Source organism: Herpailurus yagouaroundi, unplaced genomic scaffold (genome assembly GCF_014898765.1).
Source record: "Herpailurus yagouaroundi ecotype Mexico unplaced genomic scaffold, PumYag 100, whole genome shotgun sequence".
NCBI lineage: Eukaryota > Metazoa > Chordata > Mammalia > Carnivora > Felidae > Herpailurus > Herpailurus yagouaroundi.
The window spans coordinates 75,917,969-75,943,490 of record NW_024412391.1 but is presented as its reverse complement, the minus strand read 5'-3'; the positions used below and the strand labels follow the sequence as shown (position 1 = coordinate 75,943,490).

The 25,522-nt window shown below is 34.9% G+C and overlaps 1 protein-coding gene across 1 annotated transcript in view; it reads right to left on the bottom strand.

Moving 5' to 3' along the window:
- SEMA3C (semaphorin 3C) overlaps positions 1-25,522 on the bottom strand; it is a 177,445-nt gene that overhangs the window by 69,568 nt on the left and 82,355 nt on the right. The window contains exons 3-6 of the mRNA XM_040472808.1: positions 20,748-20,908; positions 19,548-19,610; positions 9,997-10,116; positions 3,209-3,299 (exon numbers count right to left, since the gene is read on the bottom strand). Coding sequence (XP_040328742.1) covers positions 3,209-3,299; positions 9,997-10,116; positions 19,548-19,610; positions 20,748-20,908 — 435 coding nt within the window. The remainder of the gene's footprint in view (positions 1-3,208; positions 3,300-9,996; positions 10,117-19,547; positions 19,611-20,747; positions 20,909-25,522) is intronic.

Sequence of the window (25,522 nt, the reverse complement as noted above, 5' to 3'; positions counted from 1 at the left end):
TACAGAGATAAAAAATATATTTTAAAATTAAATTACCATCATTATTGGAAAAAATCAGATATTTTAATCTATATTTGCACAACATGAGACATTGAGCTTATTTGTTAAGGTCCATATTAATTTTTGCCTATTAAGGAGAATAAGCATTGAACTGGTATGTGCGACCCTAGAGTAAAAAATAGTAGTTAAATGTCTATTTAAAAAAGAATAAAAGTTATCAGGTCTGATCCAGGGAAAAACCCTGCAGTTTTTTTTCTTTGACTGATGTTCTAGAATCAGTCTGGCTACCTTCAGATCATGGTCCTTTTGGCAGGACTGTAGCATTTTGAAGCACTCCAGTCTCACTCCTTAGTAATAAGCAGTACCAGCTAACCGAGGACAGAATGGAGAATGAAATGTTTTTAATCTCCAATATGATCTCATCAGGTCATGAAACGGACCCCTACCAGTGAGCGAGTGGGTATGGCAGGCATTATGTTGCCCAGTTCTGCTTCCTAGTAGGGGTCTGAGGTCCGTGGGAACAGATGATAGGGAGATAACAAAAATGTCCATGAAAGCATTTTGAGCAATTTAGCTTCAAAATTCTGCGAACATTTGTGAAGCATCTACACAAGTATTCTGTAGATACAATGGTTGTGACAATTAAAATAATTTTGCAATTAATTATTTCACATTCTTTTTATACCTGATACCCCCCAAATGGTGGGTTATAAGTTTCTGCTATTCAGTGGATTGATTAACACAGCTGTCAATTATCGGATCTGCTTCCAGGAAGAAAAGGAAAAAGGACACTCAGAGGATGATGTATGGCAGAGAGGGCTGAGTCTAATCTTATTGCATACCACTTATTAATTCTGTCTTAGCTATTACAAAAGCCTACCAGTCTAATTGGCTTCATAACCTGTCTTAAATTCTCAGTAATTTCAACAGCAAATCAGGAATAATGAAGTTTCTGCTTTATTTTGTATAAGGAATAATCAATGCCACTTTAAAAAGAATTCTGAATAGGGATTTTTTTTTCAGAATGTTTGTGGAGGATTTATGCAAAGATAAACTTGTGCTTTCTAACGTCAATCCGAAAATACTTTGCTTTTGAATTTTACTTCCACTGACCAGAAAAACCTCATTAGGGTCTTCATAGGTTCTTTAAGAAATGTCATCTGACTTCTTATTGTGATACAACGATGGCATGAGAAAATAGCAAAAAGCACTAAACTCGCACACTGGGTTAGATGCCACAACTATGTTATGAAATTTGGAATTCTCCAATTCTTGATGCTTCTTGGCACTTTAACAGATAGAAACACTTTAAACATTCTGTGTTATTTAGTACCTTGCAATCCAACAGACATGACAAAGCCCCAAATGCCAAAATGAGATGACTACGCAAATTGACTGTGTAATACTGGAGATAATATTGGAGAGAATGTTAGAGGGATAATCAATAGAACAAGTAAAATGACAAATGCAAGCTAATAAAACTTCTTTCCCCTTTTAGTTTCAGTTTTTAAGGTAAGCAAATAGTTTAATGACTCTTGGATAGTTCAAGTTCTAATGTTAATCAAAATATTGAAAGGTAGTAAAGGAACATAAGCATAGGAATTGAAGTCTTGGATCCTTAGTATATGAAAGTCAATAACTAATTTTGTAAACAAATCCAATTCTCTAAGGACAAAACTATTAAATGACTTAACAAGTTTAACAGGAATATTTATAGCGCCCAGTTTTAAGCCTTTTTTGTTCCAAATGATATTTGATGAGTATAATTGCTAACACAACTTTGAATTTTATTTTCATAGCATTTAACTTGAAGTAAGTAAAAACTCTACATATTTATCTAGTATTACGTAGCATACCATTTTGATAGGTGAATACAATTTTCTTCCTAATGAAAAGACTTTCCATGCACTGACTCTATTAAATAATATTTAGAAGCTTATCTGAAAAGTCCCTGCATCAGACATAATTGGGTATGTTGTGACTTCAAAGCTTTATACTTCTTGGTCCCACTGATAGACTTTCATCTCCTCCCTGCCCAATCTGAATAATTATAGGAAAGAATTCACTGGATAACCTCCAAGTTTACATTTTAGTCAGTGCTGGATGTACCTGTCTTAATTTAGTTTCCAAATATGAGAAAGTTGAGTTGCTACATTCAATGAATAAAAGCAAGGTGTTCTGAAAACAATAATCACCTTTCCACCTGTTCCACTGTCAAGTAATGCAATTTATCACCAGCAAACACATAAGAAAGCAAAGGGTAAAAGCATCTACTGTCCATTCAACACACGGAAATCCCAGATTTGTCCCCACAGGCAGCACATGTTAAGTCAGGCATATTCTGGAAGTGTCTTAATTAACCAGAAGAGAATGCCTTTTAAGTGAATTACAGAAAGGCATCCAATGATTGAGATTCAAAGATACTGATTTGTTAATATTTATAGCACCAAGCGACTGGACATGCTTTTTAACTGATACATTTTATAGAAAATGAGGGGGGGGGGAGTCACTTTGCTACCACCTCTTTTTAGTATAGTACCTTCTGGACAATTGATAGAGAATGTATTTGGCTAAGACATGCACTTTGTTATTCTTTCATTTGAAAGAAATACCATTTTTTTTTAAAGTTTATTTTGTGGGGGAGAGAGAGCGTGAGTACATGAACAGGGGAGGGACAGAGAGAGAGGGAGAGAGTTCCTCAAGCATGCTCTACACTGCCAGCACAGAGCCCGATGTGAGGCTTGATCTCACAAACCATGAGATCATGGCCTGAGCTGAGGCCAAGAGTCAGACGCTTGACCCCCTGAGCCACCCAAGTGCTCCGAAAGAACTGCCATTTTAATTATCTGTAAAATACTGCTAAAATTTATGAGGAAAAATGGGTATACTGAATACTACAAAAACAACTACAGAAAACACTGAGAATTACTTTATATTTCATAACATGTATACAAATACACGTTTTGTAAATGTTGACATGCTCTAGAAACGACATCAGCAACATAGTAAGTGAAAAAATAATTGTTTATCATTTAATCATGAATTCTTGAAAATGAGAAACTACAATTTCTCACTTTAAAACTTTCTGTTACCTCACTCAGGTCTATCATTCATGCTACCTTCCCAATGGGCATACCATGTCATGAATTTATTTTTTTTAATCCTTTTTATTTTATATTTCCCCCTCCTTCTTTTATTTTTGACTTACTGATCATAACAGACACCGTGTTCACATTGGGGTTGAAGGAGCAGCGTCCTTTTCCAGATTCACACTTGGAGTCAATCACGAAAACTTGGTCCTTTATTATAGACAAAATACAAATGTAGCAATAATAAGTAGCTTTATATTTAGTTAACCAGATTGTTCTTTAATAAACAAAGCATCATCATAAATAATATGCTTTTTATTGGTTTGCCTATGTTTTCTCAATTTACTTTGTTAAGACTTTCTTGGCCTATATGAAGAAATTATAAATTATAAGCAAACTTCAGTAGGTAAAAGTTTTCATTCTACTATAATCCCCGTGAAGCTGATTCAATAAGTTTTCAGATCTGTATCAGCAAAAACCACCTGGGAATCAAGGATCATTGTAAACCTGAACTAGATAGCTTGAACACTGGTCAAAAGAAGAAAATTGTCCATAGAGGAATAATGTATACAAGGATTATAATAGTTCCAAAATAATCAAGACATTTATAAAATACAAAATTTTTATCACCACTTAATTTTGTTATATAAGCATTATACTCGGTTCAACAAAATAATTCATAATTTAGATTAAAACTGTTTTTCACTCATTTAACAAAAATTTATTGAGCATGTTTTTGTTTTGTTTTGTTTTTTTTCAACGTTTATTTATTTTTGGGACAGAGAGAGACAGAGCATGAACGGGGGAGGGGCAGAGAGAGAGGGAGACGCAGAATCGGAAACAGGCTCCAGGCTCTGAGCCATCAGGCCAGAGCCCGACGCGGGGCTCGAACTCCCGGACCGCGAGATCTTGACCTGGCTGAAGTCGGACGCTTAACCGACTGCGCCACCCAGGCGCCCCAAGCATGTTTTTTGACTCAACACATATTAAATGAACATCAAAAGTCTGCCATGCACTCTTCAGCCATCATTAGTTGCTTCAGGGCCAGCTTATTAAGCATTTACTATATGCTAGACACCAACAAAACATGAGGAATACAGTAAACCAGACAAAAATCTTCTTCCTCAAGTAATTTATAATATAATGATGGAAAATATGAATATAAAAAGAATACTACACAAAACATAGAATATGTTACATGGTGCTCAGTGGGCAGGACAAAAATTAAGCAGAAAATGGAACTAGCGAAACCCAGGGATGAGAGGTAATAATTCAATTTGAAATATAATGGTCAGCGTAGCCTTACAGAGAGGGAATATTTTGCTTGTATATTTATCTTATTCTTAAATAAAGTCAGTAAAAGCTACCACTAAAATTCAAAGACCAAAGTTTTCACTTTTGTAGGTTGCATGAGATTATGGAGGATCTTAATTATCAAGCTAAGGTTTTTCAAAATTTTCCTGAAAGAAATTCAGTTTCAATATTTTTGAGTATGGAAATGAAAGAATCAAAACACTGCTTAAGAAGATTGGGTCTTACCTTGGTGTTTTAAGAAGATTGAGAAAGGCAGTTAATAAAAACAGACACTGGATTAAAGAAAATAGATTTGTTTTCAAGCGCAGTAGTCCAGGAATTAGATAATAATACTCTGACATGCCAGGATCTCAGTGATCATGGTGAGAGGAGTAAAGATGCAAGAGAATTTGTAAAGTAAAAATCAACACAGCTCGGCAATCAATTACCAACTGGATGTGGTTCAAGGAAGAGGAAGAAAACAAAGATGATTCTGAAGTTTTGACCCTTAAAGAAAATAAAACTAGTTCATTTTTGTTACATTGAGTTTGATGTGTTGTCATAATATCACTGACATGATGGGGGAATCATAGAACTTAAAAAAAATCACAGTCCTCTATCCTGGAAAAGTCTTACAGAATGATTTTCTTCAATGAATTAACTCTACAGATGAGGAAAATATAACTTGCACAAGATCATGTAGCTAAATTATGACAAAATTAAAGTTAAAATTCAGTCTCCTGACTCCTCACTATGTCTATTTTCCAAAAAGTCAGTATTTATACAATAACCTTACTTAACAAATAATTGAGGAAAAGCAATGAAGTTTAGTAAAGCCAGCTATGATCAGTTAGCCAGAGATGTACATATATTATACTAAAAAAGTGAGAGTTGGCATTGCAGGAGTTGATGAAATTGCTTAGGTACCACTTGCTCTCCACTGAACGATTTCTTTATTGTACAGTGTCCTCATTCTCACACAGTTATAGTCTAGATCTTGTCATCACCAGTAAGAGTATCGTCCACCAGAATAATCACTAACTCAAGCACATAGCAACAAATCTTCAATTTTATCTCCTTTCCATTTTTTCTCAGTTCATCAGCCTCTGTCTTCCTGACTTTTTTGTTAACCCATATAGATTCAATGGTATTTATTTTCAATATGTTTTTTGCAGAAATATTAAGTTCCTTGAATCTGCGATTTTTTTCATTGAAACCACAGCCTGGAAGGGCATGTCTACCTGTACATTCTCCATACTTGTTTCCATATATCTAAGTATTTTGCAGAAGGTAGTCCAAAAAGGTAAATTCAACAAAAATAATGATTTTTTGCTCACCAACACAAAATGGATCCTTATACAGCTCAGCAAACTTTCAAGGACACTAATATCAATTGATTGTTCCATTAATTATTTCAAACCACTATCACTATAGACAAACCTATTAACTATTGATTGATCATATAATTACAGATTAAGTGAAGCCTTTAAATGAGATGTCTTTAACTTCTTACTACCAAACACATAAATACACATACACTAATACATGCATTAGCACATTCTTGTTCCCACCTCTCTACTTCTCTGACTGTTTCTTCTTAGTCATGTTTGAAGGTCCCCCATCTTGCCCCATCTTGCCCTTAAATTAAGAAACCCTCAAGTCTCAAGCATAACCACTCTTCTTTTTTCACACAGTACTCTGCATGATTAAACCCTTGCATTTCCTGGGCTTCAGTTATTCTAATAAAACAACAACTCAAACATTTATATAGCCAAGTTTATATTCAACTGCCTACTTGACATTTCTACTTGGATCTTTCTTTTTTTTAATTTTTTTTTCAACGTTTATTTATTTTTTGGGACAGAGAGAGACAGAGCATGAACAGGGGAGGGGCAGAGAGAGAGAGAGGGAGACACAGAATCGGAAACAGGCTCCAGGCTCTGAGCCATCAGCCCAGAGCCTGACGCGGGGCTCGAACTCACGGACCGCGAGATCGTGACCTGGCTGAAGTCGGACGCTTAACCGACTGCGCCACCCAGGCGCCCCTCTACTTGGATCTTTCAACAGCAACTCAGACTCAAGAGAACCCAACCCAGGCTTAAAACCTTAACCTCAAACATGATTTTCTTTGTTCTCTCTCATCTCAGTCCATGACAACTATATAACTAAAGAAGCCAAAAACCAAAAATGAAAAACAAACAACAAAAATGTCAATACCTGTATCATTGTAAATTTCCTTTTATATAGCCAAATCCACCACTGTCAACTACACCATCTTACACTTTGTGCTTATCTTTCTGTCTTTATTGCCCCTCCCCTGAGTATAATAATTTCTTTCTTGGCCTATTATATCCATTCTCTAACTGATCTCACCACAGCCCTGTCAACCCCTCCCTACCCTCAATCATTTATAATACAATACACAGTGACAACACAATGCTTTCCTTGCCATTTTCTGCTTAAGATCATTCCAGCTGCTTCTCCTTTGACACAAGATAAAGATCAATATCTTAAAGGTAGCTTACAAGTTCTAATATAATTTTGTGCCAGTCATTATCATTAAATAAATACTTATTTGTAGATTGAATCAATAAAAGAGGAATAAATAGGACCAGAAAGAGAGTAAGTGGTGAAAAATTAGGAAAGAAGGCATGGGAAAATGTTTCATGGTTATAGATGTTAATAAAGGCATTGAAAAATAGGGGGCATGGCCAACATGTTATAGATCAGTCAAGGAAAAAGGATGCAGATTAAGGGAATTCATTTGATCACTGAGGACTCTTGGCCACTAGAAAATAGTTTTAGTTTATAGGTAGTAATGAATGTCAGATCAGAAAGGTTTAATAATGATATGAAAAACAGAAATGTAAAACAGAAAATATAGCCTACTAGTCTGAGAAGTTTTGTGATCAGTAAAAGAGGGAAAAAAGAAGTTGAAAAAAGTCACAGACCCAAGATAATGATTTAAGGAAAAGAAACATGATCCTATTTTTAAAAAGGAAAAAAAGTAAATGCAAGAGAAAGGAAATGAAGATATAAAACAGTAATAAAGGTTATTGATAAAAGCACTTTATTGAGAAGGAAAATGGACAACTTTTTTCTGACAAAAGGCAAGCTACAAAAAGACACATAAGCAGAAAAGTTTGGTGACTAATTTGCTTCAAATGGCACAGGGAATGATTTGAATGCCTGTGTTATGCTTGGTCATTCAAAGGTAAGGTTATCTGCTTAATGACTGGCAGAGTCAGAGGCTTAAATGGTATTCAACTGCTGGAACCAATGTATGGAGACATCTTATAAAATCAACGAAAAATGAGATGTAGGAATAGTCCATGAATGTGTAGTGAAATTAACCCACTATTTATTTTTGTTAATGTTTTATTCATTATTTCAAGTCATTATTTACTTGTGTTGCTTTATCTTTTTCCAGGAACAGAAGACAGGGGATGAAGACAGCGGACAGAAGAGAAGAGCCGTGGTTAGGAATTGGTGTAGCAAGGACTGCAGGCATTTTGGATGGGCATCACTGAAATGTTCTAGGAAAGCTCTGAATCAGTCTCACAGAATAATGGGAGACTCATAGGATATAATGAAAGTGTGTGATGTTCCAAATGTGGAGTAGGCTCAGAAAATGCTCTCTGAGAAAAAAATGAATGACTATTTGACAGATAGATAGAAGGTGGTCGATAGTATCTAAGAAATGAAACTGAATAAGTAATGATTATGTGACCCTAATTTGGTTCACTGTCAAACTGGTTGTAAATACAGGAAAAATACCATATCTCAGTATCAGCACATGGTGTTACTAGTAAGTACTATCTCTGGTCATTATAAAATGCAATGATAGTGATGCATAAGAAGGAAAATTCTCTCAAAAGACAACCTCTCTGTATCATGTCTTCATTTTACACTAGGGGATCTTTTATCCTAAACTAAAGAAAATAAATACAGGAGATGTTTGATAAACTACATAGTCTATATTTCTGTTACTGTTTACATACTATAGATACATAAAAATGATGTTATGGTAAAACCCTTTGACTTGAACTGACTGCATACAAAGCTTAAAATTCATAACTCTTTTCATACTTAAATTGGCACTTAAGACGTTCACATATTGTTTTAAGAGATTAATTAATGGAAATGCTTCCCCTTTGAAATATATCTTTTGAAGTGAGACTAAAGTAGTTCATATATTTAGTAAAGTGATTAAATTTTATTCCATGCTGGTTTTCCAAAGGAGATTATTTTTTGGACCGACTTTCCAATTAAGCCTTGAAGTGCATAGTGGGCAATTTGTACATGGGAAAATGATTTTATTTGAAATCTGTGCTCTGAAAACTGCTATGCTATTGTTGGCGAGTACAGTGAGTGCACAGCCTTCGGTGGCGTGTCTGACAGATGGCAGACGTCTGGGGCAGTAGTTTATTTAATCAATTGATCACAGGCATGTGGTTCTAATGACAAGTTCAATGTAGCCAACGTACTTTTCCAAGAGGCATAGTTCTACTTTTCTTTAAGAATTGTAATATTTCGTATCATCTTGAACCACTTGGAAATGCCTCATTTGGGGGTCAACTTGTAACCACTCAGTTATGTTTAAATGACTTTTTATTTACCAAAAGATATGTATGTATAAATTACATGTCCAAAAAAAATTTAATAATAAAGTAATATAAAAAGAATCATTATTCAATTATATTTGTACTAAAGTAGATTAATCTTTGTTAAGGGAGAATAAACTTAGTAAGATATAGCAGTAGCAACATTCAATTTTTTTAACAGTTCTAATCTCTAAAATTGAATTAATATATAAGAACTGGACATTCTAGATTTAAGTTGCATAATGGAAACAAAGCAAGATAATTTGAAATAATTAAGTTTTTTAAATGCTTACATTTGTTAAAACAACATGTTTGACTAAAAGAAGAAGAAAAAACCCTTTGGTCTAATGCATACTTTTCTTAAGTCAATAATTTTAAACTGGGACAAACACGGTTTAAATCTCATAGGTGAAGTTCAACCAGCTTGTATTTATCTATACATTAGGTATACATTTAGTGTTTAGCAAATGTTTTTGTTCAAAGAACCCCAAGTCATTTTAACTAATGTAGGAAAAAGGATAGAAAAGCCTAGTGTAGACTAATGTTTGTCTAAAATCAAAGTATGACCTGTTAATTATAGAAACTTCTTTTCAGCAAAGGCACCTGGCATCCTGCTTTATATATCTCTTACAGGTATCTCATAAAAGTTTACCAAGTTTGAAAGTTAAATAAAAAATTACTTAAAATAGGTTTAAGAAAGTGAGTTTATACTACAATATTTCTATAATTTGGAATAAGCATTTTTGATACCTTCCTTTCTAAATAATTATAAAATTACATCATTTTATTTCCTTTGTCTCTTGCAGATTTTTTATTCAGAAGTTATATAAAACAGCTACACTCTAAGTACCTTGGGGGACAGTAACCAAATGGAATATATTTAGCGTTAAAAGGCCTTGAAGGTTTTTAATGGCTATTGATGATAATTCCAAGTTTTTACTCTCAAATACAGTTTTAAGAAATCTTTGAAACTCACACCATAACTAAAAATGAAAAACTTTTACACTTACCTCTGATCTTCTCCCTCTATTCAAATAAGTACACACTGGGCTGAAAGCCCCACTGCCACAAACGTACAAGTGAGTGCGGTTGAAAGCTTGAATTACACGGACGAAGTTCCCACAGCCATGCTAAAAGAGTAGGTAAATAAGCAGTTAGTAATAAAGGACTTTTATTGCTATTTCTAAGTAGTCCTGTCATACTTTGCTATATATTTTCCTTTCTGCTCTAACTTTTTTGTTGTTGTTAGGAGATAACAAGAGAACAACATGGTTTATTTTATTGGTTTACTTCATCAAGAAGGTAGTTCAACTTAATGAGTAAAATGGCATATCTGTCTCATATTCCAATAGTTTATATACTGTGTAAGTTTTTATGTTCTGAAACTTTATGAGCTTACTCTTTACCTGAAAAAATTGAGAAATTGAAAAGTACACCAAATTGTTTCCTCAAATTTTCATCAATATGTTATACACACACACACATATTATAAACATGTTTTTAATGAAATTGTGCTTATAGAAGGTCCATATCATCGTGAGTACACAATGGCAAACACTATTAGCTTTTAGAGGTGGTGAATGAAACAAGCCATAAACAAAATGCCAGCACTGTGATGCGATTATTACCTCTCTGCCCTTCATCCCCTAAAATACCTTCTTCCCTAGTCTTCTTTCTCACCTGCTCCTACTCCAACCATTGGAAATGTTGTTATTGATTCACTCAATGAAATGCAAAATAATTATTGTAATTATAAGTTGACTATGACCTTGCACAAGTATATAAACACAGTCTGCACCAAAGGCAGATCCCTGTGACTGAAGTAATCATTGCATGTCTATATTGCTATGTTCACTAGACTTTGCTGACTACAAATTAATCAAGCCTGAAACTGAATTTTGTTTTCTTTGCATTTTTTTTCACAAAGAACATCATTAAAAATGTTATAGATTATAAAATTTTTTTATAAATATATTAAAAGTTAACACTGGTTTTCCCATGGGTGGTCAGACAACATGTATTTCTTTTTTCTCTTCCAGGTACCATATTATTAATTTTTTATAACGCACATCTATTATTTGAAAAGTAAAAAAAAAAAACAATTCTGTTAAAGTAGAAGTTAAAGATTTTAGAAGTTAAATTTAAAGTCAATATTATTTTACATTTTCTCAAAATTTTCTCCTTTTATATAAGGACTTGCCAGCCTTTATATATGCTTAATTTTTATGTAGTAATTTTATACATATGTTTCTATTATGGATTTTATTATGAAATAATCAATCATTAACTCAGTTGCCAAAGAAATTAATCCTTAAAGACCAGACTATACACCTATTTTTATTTTAAGACATTAAGAATTTTTGTTAAATAGATAGTATCACTGTATCTTGACACCTGTTTATAGAGCTACTTGGAAATTGACTATGTAACTGCAGATGATAATGTGTTTCTCTGTAGAAAAAGAATAGATGAAGTATGGTGTGTATATAACATGTCTACATTAGGGATATCAGTGAGCAATGAGCCTTGTGTTTACTTTTTTCACATCCAAGTTTAGTTATTCTAGGATTCTGTATATACTATTTTCCCATAAGACATGAATCCAATTCAATTCTATTAATAACAGATTATATGTCCTCTTGAGTTTTGTAGACAGTTTACTATCATGAATGATTGGTATTGATAAAAAAGAAGGATGACACTAATATGTTTTATATTTCAAGTACAGATTATACTTGTTTCATGTATATTTCTATATACATATTATACTTACTTATTATAGCCAATATCTGTTGATAATTTATTATGTTCTAGACATTGGAATGATCATTTTATATATTTAACCTGTTTTTACTTCCCAGGACATTTTATTTTTACCTTTATAGCTCATATTTATTGAGAGTACTTTATGCCACTTGGGCATTTAACATTCATTGAATTTGTACAAGTCCTTTTAGAAAAATGAAGCTTAGAGCTTTTTTAGTTAACTTGCTTAATGCCATTGATCTAGAAACAGGTAAAACAGATTTTCAAACACAAATATGTCTAACATTAAATCTTGTACTTTTGGGGGTGCCTGGGTGGCTCAGTCAGTTAAGCATCCAACTTCAGCTCAGGTCATGATCTTGTGGCTCATGAGTTCGAGCCCCGCATTGGGTTCTGTGCTGACAGCTCAGAGCCTGGAGCCTGCTTTGGATTCTGTGTCTCCCTCTCTCTGTGCCCCTCCCCCACTTGAACTCTATCTCTTTCTCTCTCTCTCTCTCAAAAGTAAATTAAAAATTTACATATTTAGAAGAATCTTTAAAAAAATCTTGTACTTTTAATCACTTTGTATTTTGTCTTTGGGTGAGGAATCCACACTTGGTAGAGTGGAGTTTTTACAAGTTATTGATATTTACAGAGCTCTTAAGCCTTTGATATTAATTGTTTATTAATCCTCAAAGCAATGTTCCAATTAAAGTATTAGTTCCATTTTATTGATAAGGAAATTGAGTCCCAAAAAGGTTAAATGAAGTGCTCTAAGTTTTATTAAGTGACTGAGCTGTGTCTTGAACCATGGCTAGCCTCCAACATCCAGCTTTTCTAAAGAAAGGGTTTGAGGGATGCCTGGGTGGCTCAGTCGGTTGAGTGTCCGACTTTGGCTCAGGTCATGATCTCACGGTTCGTGGATTCAAGCCCCGCGTTGGGCTCTGTGCTGACAGCTCAGAGCCTGGAGCCTGCTTCAGATTCTGTGACTCCCTCTCTCTCTCTCTCTCTCTCTCTCTCTCTCTCTCTCTCTCTGCTCCTTCCCTGCTCACACGCTGTCTCTCTCTCTCAAAAATAAATAAAGATTAAAAAAAAAGAAAAGAAAAGAAAAGAAAAGAAAGGGGTTGAGGGGTACCTGGGTGGGTCAGTCGGTTAAGCATCTGGCTCTTGATTTCAGTTCAGGTCATGATCTCATGGTTCACGAGATAGAGCCCCATGTCAGGCTCTGCACTGACAGCAGGGAGCCTGCCTGGGATTCTCTGTCTCTCTCTCTGCCCCACCCCTGCTTGTGCTCTCTCTCTCTCTCTCTCTCTCTCTCTCTCAAAATAAATAAATAAATATAAAAAAAAATAAAGAAAGGGGTTGATTAACCATGAGACAGATTTTCAGACTACCTGATGATGCTCAGTGTGCCCCACCAACGTTCCCCAGAGAGATAAACACAAAGGGGGAAAAAAAAAAAGCAAGTTAATTACTGAAAATCATTTTCTAGTTACTTTCCATTTCCATAGTTTCTTTCCACGTTATTTCTGATTTAGACCATAGCAACCATATCATTCTTATCCAGCAAATACTTACTGAACTCATTCTATAATTTGCATATCGTGTCAACGACACTGAAATGAATAGATTCATCCTTTCAGACGAAGGAAGCCATGATACATCAGGCTTAGTAGATACTATAGAAGAGTTACACTTTTTAAAAATGTGCTATAGGAGGAAAGAATCCGAGAGAATGAGTAATGCTGACCTGGATGTAAAGGGTTTGAGAAGGGGGTGTCATTTTAGCTGGAACTTGAAGAATAAGCAGAGATTTTGATAGGCCAAAGCATAAGGAAAGAGCATTCCAAAAGAAAGTAGAGCATAAACAAAATAATGGAGGCATGACAGAGCAGGATTTACTTTGAAAGTGGTGCCTAGAGGGGATAGTGAATTACTGTGTGATGAAACCAGAGAGGCAATTAGAGTTGGCCTGTCATCATACCACAGTCTTCAGATGGGAAGTAGACAGTGGATTCAAGTGTATAAAGTTCAGAGCTAACTGACCTAGGTCAAACTTCAGCTTTACCTTTCAGTGGCTGTTTGAACTTGAGACATTTACTTAGCTTCTCTGTGTTTCAGTCTTTTTATCTGTAAATGGTGATGATTACATTTGTTGTCAGCAATATACTAATAAGCTCGTGGAATAGTGTCTGGCACATAATAAATATGCACAGTGTCAGATATTGGACTCTTTCATATGTATTTTTTATTTCAGTTGTTAGGACAAATCCGGTGAAGTGGACAGGGCATTTGTCCTGCACAGAGCTTAGTATAGGCTCTGATCGTAGCAGAAATCTATGAAAGGTTTAGAGAATGAGCCTTCAGTGCAGTTCAATACCGTGGATGCTTTTTTAAAAAATTCCTTTTCAAAACTATTTCCTGGTACAATGCTGTATGAAGTATAACGTAGAACATAATACCATTTTATTTATATACCTATATATTTCAAACAATAAAATGCTGAAAAAGTATACCCCGAATCTTTTAAAAATGTTTATTTATTTTTGAGAGAGAGAGAGAGAGAGAGCATAAGCACACACATGAGTCTGGGAAGGGCAGAGGGACAGGGAGACAGAGAATCCCAAGTAGGCTCCTAGGCTGTCAACGCAGAGCCCCACAAGGGGCTTGATCTCCTAGATTGTGAGATCATGACCTGAGCTGAAACCAAGAGTTAACCACTTAACCGACCATGCAACTCAGGCACCCCTACACCCAATTTTTAAGTTGTTACATTTTGATAGTGGAATTTTTTAATTTATGTACTAGTAATATACCACTTACTATGCTCTATATACTATTCTAAGCTCTCTTCAAATATTAACTCATTAAACATCACAATAACAACTCATAGGTACTATAAGAATGCCCATTATGCAGACAAGAAAACTGAGGCACAGTGAGGTTAAGTCTACAGGGTCAAAGAGATAAGAAGAGATGGTTTTCTGTTGCTGTTTACATGCTTTTCTAGGCCTTCAAACATTTCTGCATTGAACATATATTTGTTATAATATTTTTAGCATAAATGTTTTTGAAAACGTATCCTGGAACACAGACGTGGACTTTAAAAATATTGACTCTTCATGGCCCATACTATGCAATGGAGGAAAAAAAATCCCTCTTATTCTTTTCTTCTTGGCCTACACTTCTTTGGTCTAGACAATAAATCAAGATATATGATAAATGTATTTCTTTTAAAATTTTTAATGTTTATTTATTTTTGAGAGAGACAGAGACAGAGCGTGAGTGGGGGAGGGGGGCAGAGAGAGGGAGACACAGAGCTTGAAGCAGGCTCCAGGCTCTGAGCTGTCAGCACAGAGACCGACGTGGGGTTCAAACCCATGAACTGTGAGATCATGACCTGAACTGAAGTCAGCACTTAGCTAACTGAGCCACCCAAGTGCCCTGATAAATATATTTCTAAAGAAAATAGATTTTCCAGTAGTTCGGGATCCTTTGGTCACATAAATATGGAAACTGACACTCTACAATTAATAAAAAAAGTTTGACATTGTGTGCATGTAACTCACATATGTCTAAATATATGTAATCCTGCTTAAATTTTTAACAATCTCTTACAGTATTTACTTAGTGCATTCATTATGCCCTATCTCATTGGATATGTCTGACAGCACGTGCTACTGTTTAAGCTCAATTTATTTAGAGTATGAATAAATTATTAACATTTAGAAATAAATGGAGCATGTAGGAGTGAATACATATAGGCCCAGAGGGAAATGGGAGGCAGGTTATAGTCTTTTAGCTAGGCAGAAAATTAGTTCTATTCCCACTAGGACAATGTATTTTCTTTATAAACCTTAGTTTATTATAATATTATGATATTTTATTTCTGGGATCAAACTTTAGCTTCTCTTGAATTATTGTCTAATAATTAAGTGTTATTTTTTCTAGCTTTAATTAAAATTTGGTATGTTAAAAAATCTAAAGGAATAAGTGATACTTGATTCCATGGTGTATATTTTCTTTCAGTTGCTAAAGCAGTATGGCTTTTAATTGTCAACTAGTTTAAGTTTTGCCTAGTAGACGATTACTATAATATTTAAAATAAAAATATTTTAATTTAACCAAAATGAACTTCTAAAATAAGTGCATAATGAATTTATTACAAACATTATTAATTGAAGGGCACAAATGCACTCATCATCCACCATGTCCTACCTCTAACTCCCGACAATCACTTAAAACAAATTCCGAGGCTTGCTTGTTTCTATCTCTACTTTTTCAGATCTTGTTTAAATTTTATTAAGTGTCTAGATAAAGATCTGAGCACAGAGAATAATGACACTACACAGTATTTCCAATCAGTGAGTGGAGGGTTATAGTTAAAAATGCAGTGAAATATATGACAGTGTTTCAGGCATACACACAATAACAGCTAGCCCAGTCCTGGGTGGGCAGAGAAGACTTCCCAGAGAACTGACATCTGCAGTGTCACTTGAGAGGAGGAACAGATGATTTCCAGGCTAAAAAGATGGGAAGATAATTGAACAAGGAGAGAGTCACATGTGATTTGTGCCAAAGGTGGAAAGAGGAAAAGGGTATAACTTATTTGAATTTCAGGATCACTAAAATAAAATAAAGAGAAAGGTTAACATAGACCCAACACAGTTGCCATCGAGTCTATCAAATCTTCCCCAAATATCCCAACTTTAGTGTGTTTTTTCTTTGTATTTTGTGTGTATACTTAGCATTTAGCAAACTCTTCCTGGTGAAATGGCATGCATTATCAGATAAGAGTTCAGGATCCAGAGCCAAAATGTGCCTGAGCCAGGCAGTGGCCTCCTTCCCACTTGCTAGCAGGGCAGGTTTGGTAAGTTCCTCACTCTCTTAGTGAGGTCTCTTGATCTTAAAAATGTGAACGGTGACAATAATGTCCATCTTGTAGCATTGTTGTGAGGATTAAAAGAAAGCCTTAGAACACTGCCTGGCTCACTCTATTAAATGTTGGCTACTATTATTTGATAGTTATTGCATATATGTTTCATCATCTCTAGTATATTGTAAACACACCTAAAGGTAGATGCTCTACTTTGGTTTCTTCACAATGGCTAACTGATTTCTACATAATAAAGTATTCAATTCCTCTGTTTTTAAATAAAATATTATTAGGTATTTATTGTAACAGAATTAATATTAATTCTTAAATATTTAGTTTTATTAAAGAATGTAATAAAAATGTCATGCTCTAGAATTGTAAAGACTGATTTAGCATCACTTTTCTACCACTGGTCTTTTTTTTGTGGCCTGATTAAAAGACACTTCTCTATAAGTATTTCACATGTATGAAATGAGTTAGATTCTCTTCTCCTGCACAGACAAAACATGTATTTGATAGAGTTAGGCTGATTATTTCTCAGGACCCAACAATGTTGGCTGTACTGGAAGAGAATTCTTCACCAGTTACTTCTGTTATGTATACTACTTTGCAGTATAGCAGAATTTAAAGATATCCATGAACGATATTACAACATGAGTAAACTATGGGAAAATGTAAGCATGTATTGAAGATTTCATCTAATGACTCTTAATTATAAGAAAGCAAATGACAGAGCATTTTTATTTTGCCAAAGGGAGAAAGACATCAAATGATTTGGCTGAGATTCTTCACAAAAGCAACAGCAATCTTTGGAAAGAGAATGTGCAATGGTATCTAAATCCAACATATCCTGTCTTTGACAGTTCGTATGAATGGGAAATGAAAATCTTTTTGAACAAAGAGGACAATTAAATTCAGTAATTACAGCCACAGGATATTACTATGGCAAAGGGCAAGACATGATAGGATCCATAAGAATGGCTAAAAACTTTATTTTAGGGAGATTAAAATGTTAGAGAATAAAAAAATATTTAAATTCATGCATAATTATAGAAATAATAGCTTCATGAGACCAAAAAAAAAAAAAAAAAAAAAAAAAGACTTCTCCACAACATTATACTTCACTCTACTACTGGTTCCCTAGAAGACAAGTATACACATTTCTCCGGATTTTTTCCTGTAGACTATGGCCCAGCAGATCTCGTGGGTAGCAAATATGCCTATGCAACTCCTTCAGCCCATTTTTAAATTTCCCTTAAAAGATCAGTTATAAAACCGAAAAAGCGAGACCCAGAGCTAAGTCACTCCCAGTGAGTTCTCTCAACAACACCCTCCAGTGAGACCCAGAGATACTACATGTCAGAGTCTTCCCTGACTCTGTCTCGCACCAGGAGTTTTCCGAACCTCATACCTGGATTGTTGAGAGTCAGTTAAGATAAAATTTTAATTCCCATGCTTCCTTTTCCCACAAGAATTAGTTTTTTCCTTGAGCCACCATGATGAATCTCTGAAACCCTCACTCTCAAGGCTCAGTGCATAGACTGAGCCGCTGAAATCAGCATTTCTTATCTCTACACTTACAATAAGTGCTTAGTCAACATTTTTCACACTAGCTCAAGGTCATATTTCTTTCTTTTTAAATTTTTTTTTAATGTTTATTTATTCTTTGAGAGAGAGAGAGAGAGAGAGAGTATGAGCAGGGGAGGGGCAGAGAGAGAGGGAGACACAGAATCTGAAGCAGGCTTCAGGCTCCGTCTGAGCTGTCAGCGCAGAGCCCAACATGGGGCTTGAACTCACAGACCGTGAGTGAGATCATGACCTGAGCCAAAGTCAGTCACTCAACCAACTGAGCCACCCAGGCACCCCTCAAGGTCATATTTCTTTAGACCTCAGATTTCATTGTGTGTATGTGTGTGTACAAGTACTAGTTTTTCTATCCAACTGCCATATTTAAATTGCATACCTGCATAAGCACATATTTCTATGCTCATTTGATTAACGTTGACTTCTCCAATATGATAATAAAGTTGAGAAGAGTCAGATTGTGCCTATTGTGGCACAAATTATGTCTGTAGCAATTAATACTATGCCAGACACATAATAGGGGCTCAATCAATATTGGTTGAATGAATGAGTGAAAGAGTGAATAAATGCATAAAAAACTTCTCTACCAAATTACTTGTAAAAGAGTGGGTAATTCTGATATATGGTCCCATTATGATATTTTCTGTGATTTGAGACAAGAAGATAAGATGACATACATGTTTCTTTATAAAATTAAATAACATATACATTATAGATCTGCTCCATGTATTTATAATATTCAAGAATCAGTTAGTATGTCAGTTTCAGCAGATTGTTTGTAGAAATCCATACAGATTTATTTCTTAACTCTTTACATGGAATTCCACTTAAAGGTATACAATTTGTACAAATGTTGCATACTGAACATTTAATTGATGTTCATATCTGCCTTGGTTTTTGTTTCTGTGGTTATTTTTAACTAACAAAGATACCACTAATCATTGGTGATTTACGCCTCTGGAATGTGCCGGCTCACCAGTACCCTTTTGCTGAGATCTTTCTTTGGAAAAGCCCACATGGTATCTGGGAGCTTCTCCAGACACTTGCATTATCATTATTTCAGCGGCCTGCTGAGAATTCTGCAGGTTGGATCCACTGGAACAGAGGTTATTGCTGAAATCCATCATGAAAAGTGTCAGAATGCAATAATGGAAGCAATGCAAAAAATTTTTACCCGGTCAGGAATTCCTAAGTTACAGTGTTTAAGAGTTCCAACTTCTTTACATTTACATTTTTTGCCATGCGTCCAGCAGAAGATTTAAAACACCAACACCCTTTGTCTTACTCTTGGCTGCACTCAAGGTACATGGATTCAAAGACCAAATATTTAAGTTTTGGGTTTTTTTAGGCACTCACTGTGGGATCTTTGCCAGCCATTTTGCACTCTTCGACTTTGATTGTAGATGCTGGCCAGAAAACCTGCTCAGAAAGGAAAATAAAGGTTGCATAATCTCACTTGTATATATGACAGTCATCATTTACTTTATCCTAACACATTTCTTTTAGGCATTTCTATATTTATATTTCAAGATCTTTCTTCCAGTTTATGAACTCAAATTCCTAAAGAGTTTATGACTCCCACCAATTTTCCTTTAACAAATGCCTTTCAATAGTATATGCCCATTTCCTAATGATATATATTAAAATAAGGTCACTAATGTATACAATAAAAGGTGTATTTCCTTCCTTCTATAGTACACTTTTCTCAACTGTTTATATCACAGTGAATTTACACTTATATTGTTATTTTGGTTTAATATTGTTATTGGTAAACCACACAGCCACAGCAGTAGATTTACTTAAAACAGGTCTCTAGGTACTTCAATAGCTAAAATAACTTGGACTGCATCCAAGAGATTCCCTCTCTAAAATACTCTGCTAGTGTTCTCAGTAACTGTACCATTGGGTCAAGTCTCTGATGGTGATGATTATTGTTTTGTTTTGTTTTGTTTTGAATTTCCAGCTCATTGACCCTTGCTAAAATAATAAATTCAGAAATCTTGTTGTGACAAATTTTTAAAATATTATTTTTTTATTTTTTTTACTCCAATAAAGATAAATTTATTTCCTTATTGTGAAATAGAATGATAAATATAGGTCACACTTGTTCAAAGAACAGTGTCCTTAATAACTATATTCCTTTTAATTCCTTTAAGCCTTGTTGGATTACATACAGATGACAAGGTAGATCTTCCTTTAGTCTGATCATTTTGTCAGGCTATACTGCATGTTTCTCTCTCTCTCTCTCTCTCTCTCTCTCTCTCTCTCCACACACACACACACACACACACACACACACACACACACACAAATACACACAGGAAGTATTTCTTCATTTAGCTTCAGTTTTTAGAGTGTTAAAATCTATGAAGCTAGACAGACAGAACTGACTTGATTATATTTTCAGTCCATGAAAGAAGCACTAACATCCAATTATTTATTGACATGTGGCCAGTATTTTCTATAGTTCTAATGAAATACACAATTTTTTCATTGTATGTGAAATTTTTAAATAAAACAAAGTCGACATGGCCCTAATGAAAATAATTAACTTACACTCAAAGGTTCTTGACTTATATTGTTAATATTCAAGGAAAGAATGTGATCTTTGCTGCCCACATATATCCGGTCCTGATCTTCATCCATTAATAATATCCTGTAGTCTAAAGGATGGTGGGACAGGCTGAAGTGTTCAGAGGTCTTGGTTTCTCGAAGCTCTGAAATAGTGAACAGCACAGTGAAAATAGAGTATCCTGGTTCTACGATTCTATTATTTTAATGAAAATTATTTTATATAAATATTTACTAAGAAAGTTAAGATCTATTTTCCTCCCTACAATAATATGTTAATTTTAAAATAGAATTGTGTTAGTGGATATTTTTATTTTTTGCCTCTTTGCTGAAGTAAAACATAAATAAAGCAATAAATGCAATGCCAAATTTTATGGTAATACTATTTTATTGCAAAATTATTCACATTTTGCAAGAATCCCAACTCAGTTTTATTACTGGCTATCATCAGCTCAAAAGTAAAAGAGATCAAACAAAAAATATACAGTAAGTGAGCAGACTGAGCAAAAAAACAAAAAACAAAAGCAAAAGCATTGACAATGTGATGTCTTCTTAGCTTCTCTTGATGTTTTATGGTTGTACTCAATACATTTATCATTTTAGGATTGGTATTTCCTGCTTACTCAACATAATTCTAACTAGTTTGATATTTTTTTCTATAATTTATGTGAAAACAAGCCATACCTCATTCAGAAGGCAATGCTGTTTAAATGAGAGTATGCCTATGCCTATATCAAAAAGAAAATTACAAATATTCAGATGATCTGAATTTTTAGATTTTTTACCTCAGTGATCACTGACTCATTCATGCTCATTTAACTTCTTTTACATTATGGGTAAAATATGTGCCTGTATAGGTGAACTTTGAAGACTATGGATGTACCATGAAAACTTAAAAATCAATAGTCATTATAGCAGAATCAATTTTCTTCCAGTCAAAATGCTTCATTGTACAATTTAAGACTTTCCCATTCATTTTTTCAGTTTTAAATTGTTGATAAATTTGAACCATCCAAACGATTCAGGATTGATTTTTTCTTGGGATTATGATCATAAGAGAGTGACAACTCTAGAAAGCAGTTTGCTTGCACATTTTACTCTTTCAATGATGTACTATTTCTAAATTTTAGACATTGAATCACAAATACACTTCTAGAAATTCCCAATAGCACCTTCTAATAAGAGTTCCCAAGAAAATCAACTGAATTATTACATGTAAATGTTTGAATTTAATGAAGAGAAAGTAGTCAATAAATTCTAATATTATTACTGTTAGTATTAGTATAGTATTATCAATTTGAATCGCTATCAAAAAGATGTATGGAATTAGAACAAATAGGTACATGTTTTTCTATTTTTCTCTTTTTCTTTTAATTTAAGGAACTAGACCCCTAAAATTACTAACACACGATCACAAAACATAGTCTCTGATGCTGCGTCCATACATTGAGAGTAAAGTGTAGATTTTTTTTCTATGTGGAGAAAAACCATTAAGAAGTTATAAAAATACTTCAGAAGAGTATTGAGAAGTAAATCATGAGAGAAGATAAGAACAAAAGACATTGAAAGATGATTTAAACAAGAGACTAGATGACAGATCTGGAAACAGATTTGAGATGCTGAGCGCTGTGTGGCGTGCTAACCTAGTTACAATTCTAAGTTACTGAGCCTCAGTAGGTCTCAAAGACAGACAGGTGATGCTGTTGGCAGCAGTGGTGCCGCTGGCCCAGAAACTGGAACAACTTCTTTCATGAGGAGAGCAAGGAAGAGTAGAGGGATGTCATTCAGGAAAAAAGTCAGCCCCTCAGAGTGGCCAAAATGAACAAATCAGGAGACTATAGATGCTGGAGAGGATGTGGAGAAACGGGAACCCTCTTGCACTGTTGGTGGGAATGCAAATTGGTGCAGCCACTCTGGAAAACAGTGTGGAGGTTCCTCAAAAAAATTAAAAATAGACCTACCCTATGACCCAGCAGTAGCACTGCTAGGAATTTACCCAAGGGATACAGGAGTACTGATGCATAGGGGCACTTGTACCCCAATGTTTATAGCAGCACTCTCAACAATAGCCAAATTATGGAAATAGCCTAAATGTCCATCAACTGATGAATGGATAAAAAATTGTGGTTTATATACACAATGGAGTACTACATGGCAATGAGAAAGAATGAAATATGGCCCTTTGTAGCAACATGGATGGAACTGGAGAAAAACCAGCAACATGTAGCAACATGGATGGAACTGCTAAGTGAAATAAGCCATACAGAGAAAGACAGATACCATATGGTTTCACTCTTATGTGGATCCTGAGAAACTTAACAGAAACCCATGGGGGAGGGGAAGGAAAAAAAAAAAAAGAGGTTAGAGTGGGAGAGAGCCAAAGCATAAGAGAGTCTTAAAAACTAAGAACAAACTGAGGGTTGATGGGGGGTGGGGGGGGAAGGTGGGTGATGGGTATTGAGGAGGGTACCTTTTGGGATGAGCACTGAGTGTTGTATGGAAACCAATCTGACAATAAACTTCATATATTGAAAAAGAATAAAAAAAATAAAAAAATTATCTGTATTTTCTCAAAACAAAACAAAACAAAACAAAACAAAACAAAACAAAAGTCAGCCCCTGCTAGGTCAGAGATTCTTGGTGACATAGGGGGGAAAAATGAAAGAGCTCAGAATATGAGAGAGAATAAGGAATCCCAACAAACGTCTCTCAAAAGTTGCAAAAACAAAGACGGCCTTGATTTTGCCTAAAATTCAGGAGACATAAAGCTTGCCTTTCATCATATGGAGGAGACTCATGGCTGTACATTTTTTATATAAAAATATCAGGAGAAGGTTATAGCTTGGGGTGAAGAATAGATGTTCAACATGTAGCAGTAAATAACACTCCAGTGAAATACATAGACTAAAGAAGTAAAATGTGACTGAGTTCATGGCCTCTGGGGCCCAACTGCTAGAGTCTGAATCCTAGCTCTGCCATTTCTATATATACTTGGCAGGTGCCTTTTTCCCTCTGTACTCTAGTGTCTTCACGGGTAAGGTCAGAATAATAATAGTACCTACCTCATAGGGTGTTGTGAGGTTCAAGCATATATGATGCTGATATACATCAAGTGCTTAACAGAGTGTCTGTCCTATAGGGACATGGGTTACATTATTATGACTTGGGAAAAGACATCAAGTGTCAGCCAGAAAAGTAAGAAGAATAATTCCTTACACATGCAGAAAATATAGAGGACCAGATTGCCTGACTTTTATTTATTCATATATTTAATACTTCATTTTTTTCACATGGAGAATGTACTCAGATTATGTGAACAGGAGTATAAAATAATAAGTCATCTTTAAGGAAAATAGTTTGCTTGAGGGGCAGGATAATTTTGAAGTATGTCAGTCTGGAAACCTAACAGATGCTGATTAGTCCAGATACGATGCTGCTGAAGACCTGATATGCTAAGAATGGAAAGGAAGAATTGATGTATAGAACACTTTAAAAAAAAAGGATTTGGAATAATTTATATGAAGCTGGTCTTGGGGTAAAGGGAAGCTGTAAACTGAGAACAGGAGAAATGAACGTGCCTTTACTACTTTTGGGAGATGTGAAAGGGAAATTTCTTTGGTACAGAGATTACTTGAGTGTTGATAGCTTAAATTCAAATCAAAGCAGATATGTCCCATGAACATGTAAAATTAGAATATTAACTTGCCATTAGAAATATCTAATCTGAAGGTAGAGTTTTTCAATTCTTCTCATGGATGATGTGAGTCTCTGAGAGTAGACAGCTCTGAAGAAGCCCTGAGAGGACACTCTGAGGGGAGTAAGTCTAAAGTGAAAAGCAAAACACAGAGATGCATTGACTGTTTCATCCAAAAAGAGAAGCTCTGTAATTGAAACTGAAGGTGCATCATGATGTATCGGCAGCAGCCTGATACTGTGGTGGGGTATACAACTGGGGTCAGACAGTTCTGAATTGAAATCCTAGCTTCTTCACTTATTAAGTATGTTATTTTAAGAAAACTACCTCACTTTGCCCAGTTTTGATTTCCTCATCTATAAATTAGTTATATTAATACATAGTTCACAAGATGTTTCACCAGCACACAGTAGAGGATCAGTGCGTGTTCTTTTAACCGGAGACACTGTTGACCTTCCATCTAAGAGATAATTTTCCCCTTCTTCCCTATAGGCAGAGTTGGTCTATGCCGATCACAGTTGTCCCACCACCCCCCAGCCAGTGAGTGGTCTATATGTGACATGTGACTAGTTCTGGTCAATGAGATTTAAAGGGAAGCCTTCTGCAAGGGTGCTGGAAGAGGTTCCTTCAGTTTTAAAGACTGGCATAAAATAAGAGGTGATTTCTTTTCTGCCTCTGGACATTGGTATGTAAGGATATGATATCCGCAGCAGTTACAGCTTACCAAGAAGATTGCCAGCTGAGAATGGCAAGCAAAAATTTTTTCAAAAGGAAAAAAAAAACCTGGATGAAGAAACGATTTGATCTCTGAACCAACCCTGGAGCTACTCAATCACTGGACTACTTCTGTTATATAAGTTAAAAAAAAAATCCATACATTTTCATTTCCTGTTGTTGAAATTCTTACTGGCTCACATATCTTCCAGGTATTCATAGCCCTTACCTACCACCTTCTCACCCTTTCTATCATAGTTTGTTTAGTGCCACTACTTTCTCAAAATATTCCTTTTTATTTTTCTTTTTCCCTTCTCTTCTAAATCTATACTGAAATAAAACTAAGAGTGTG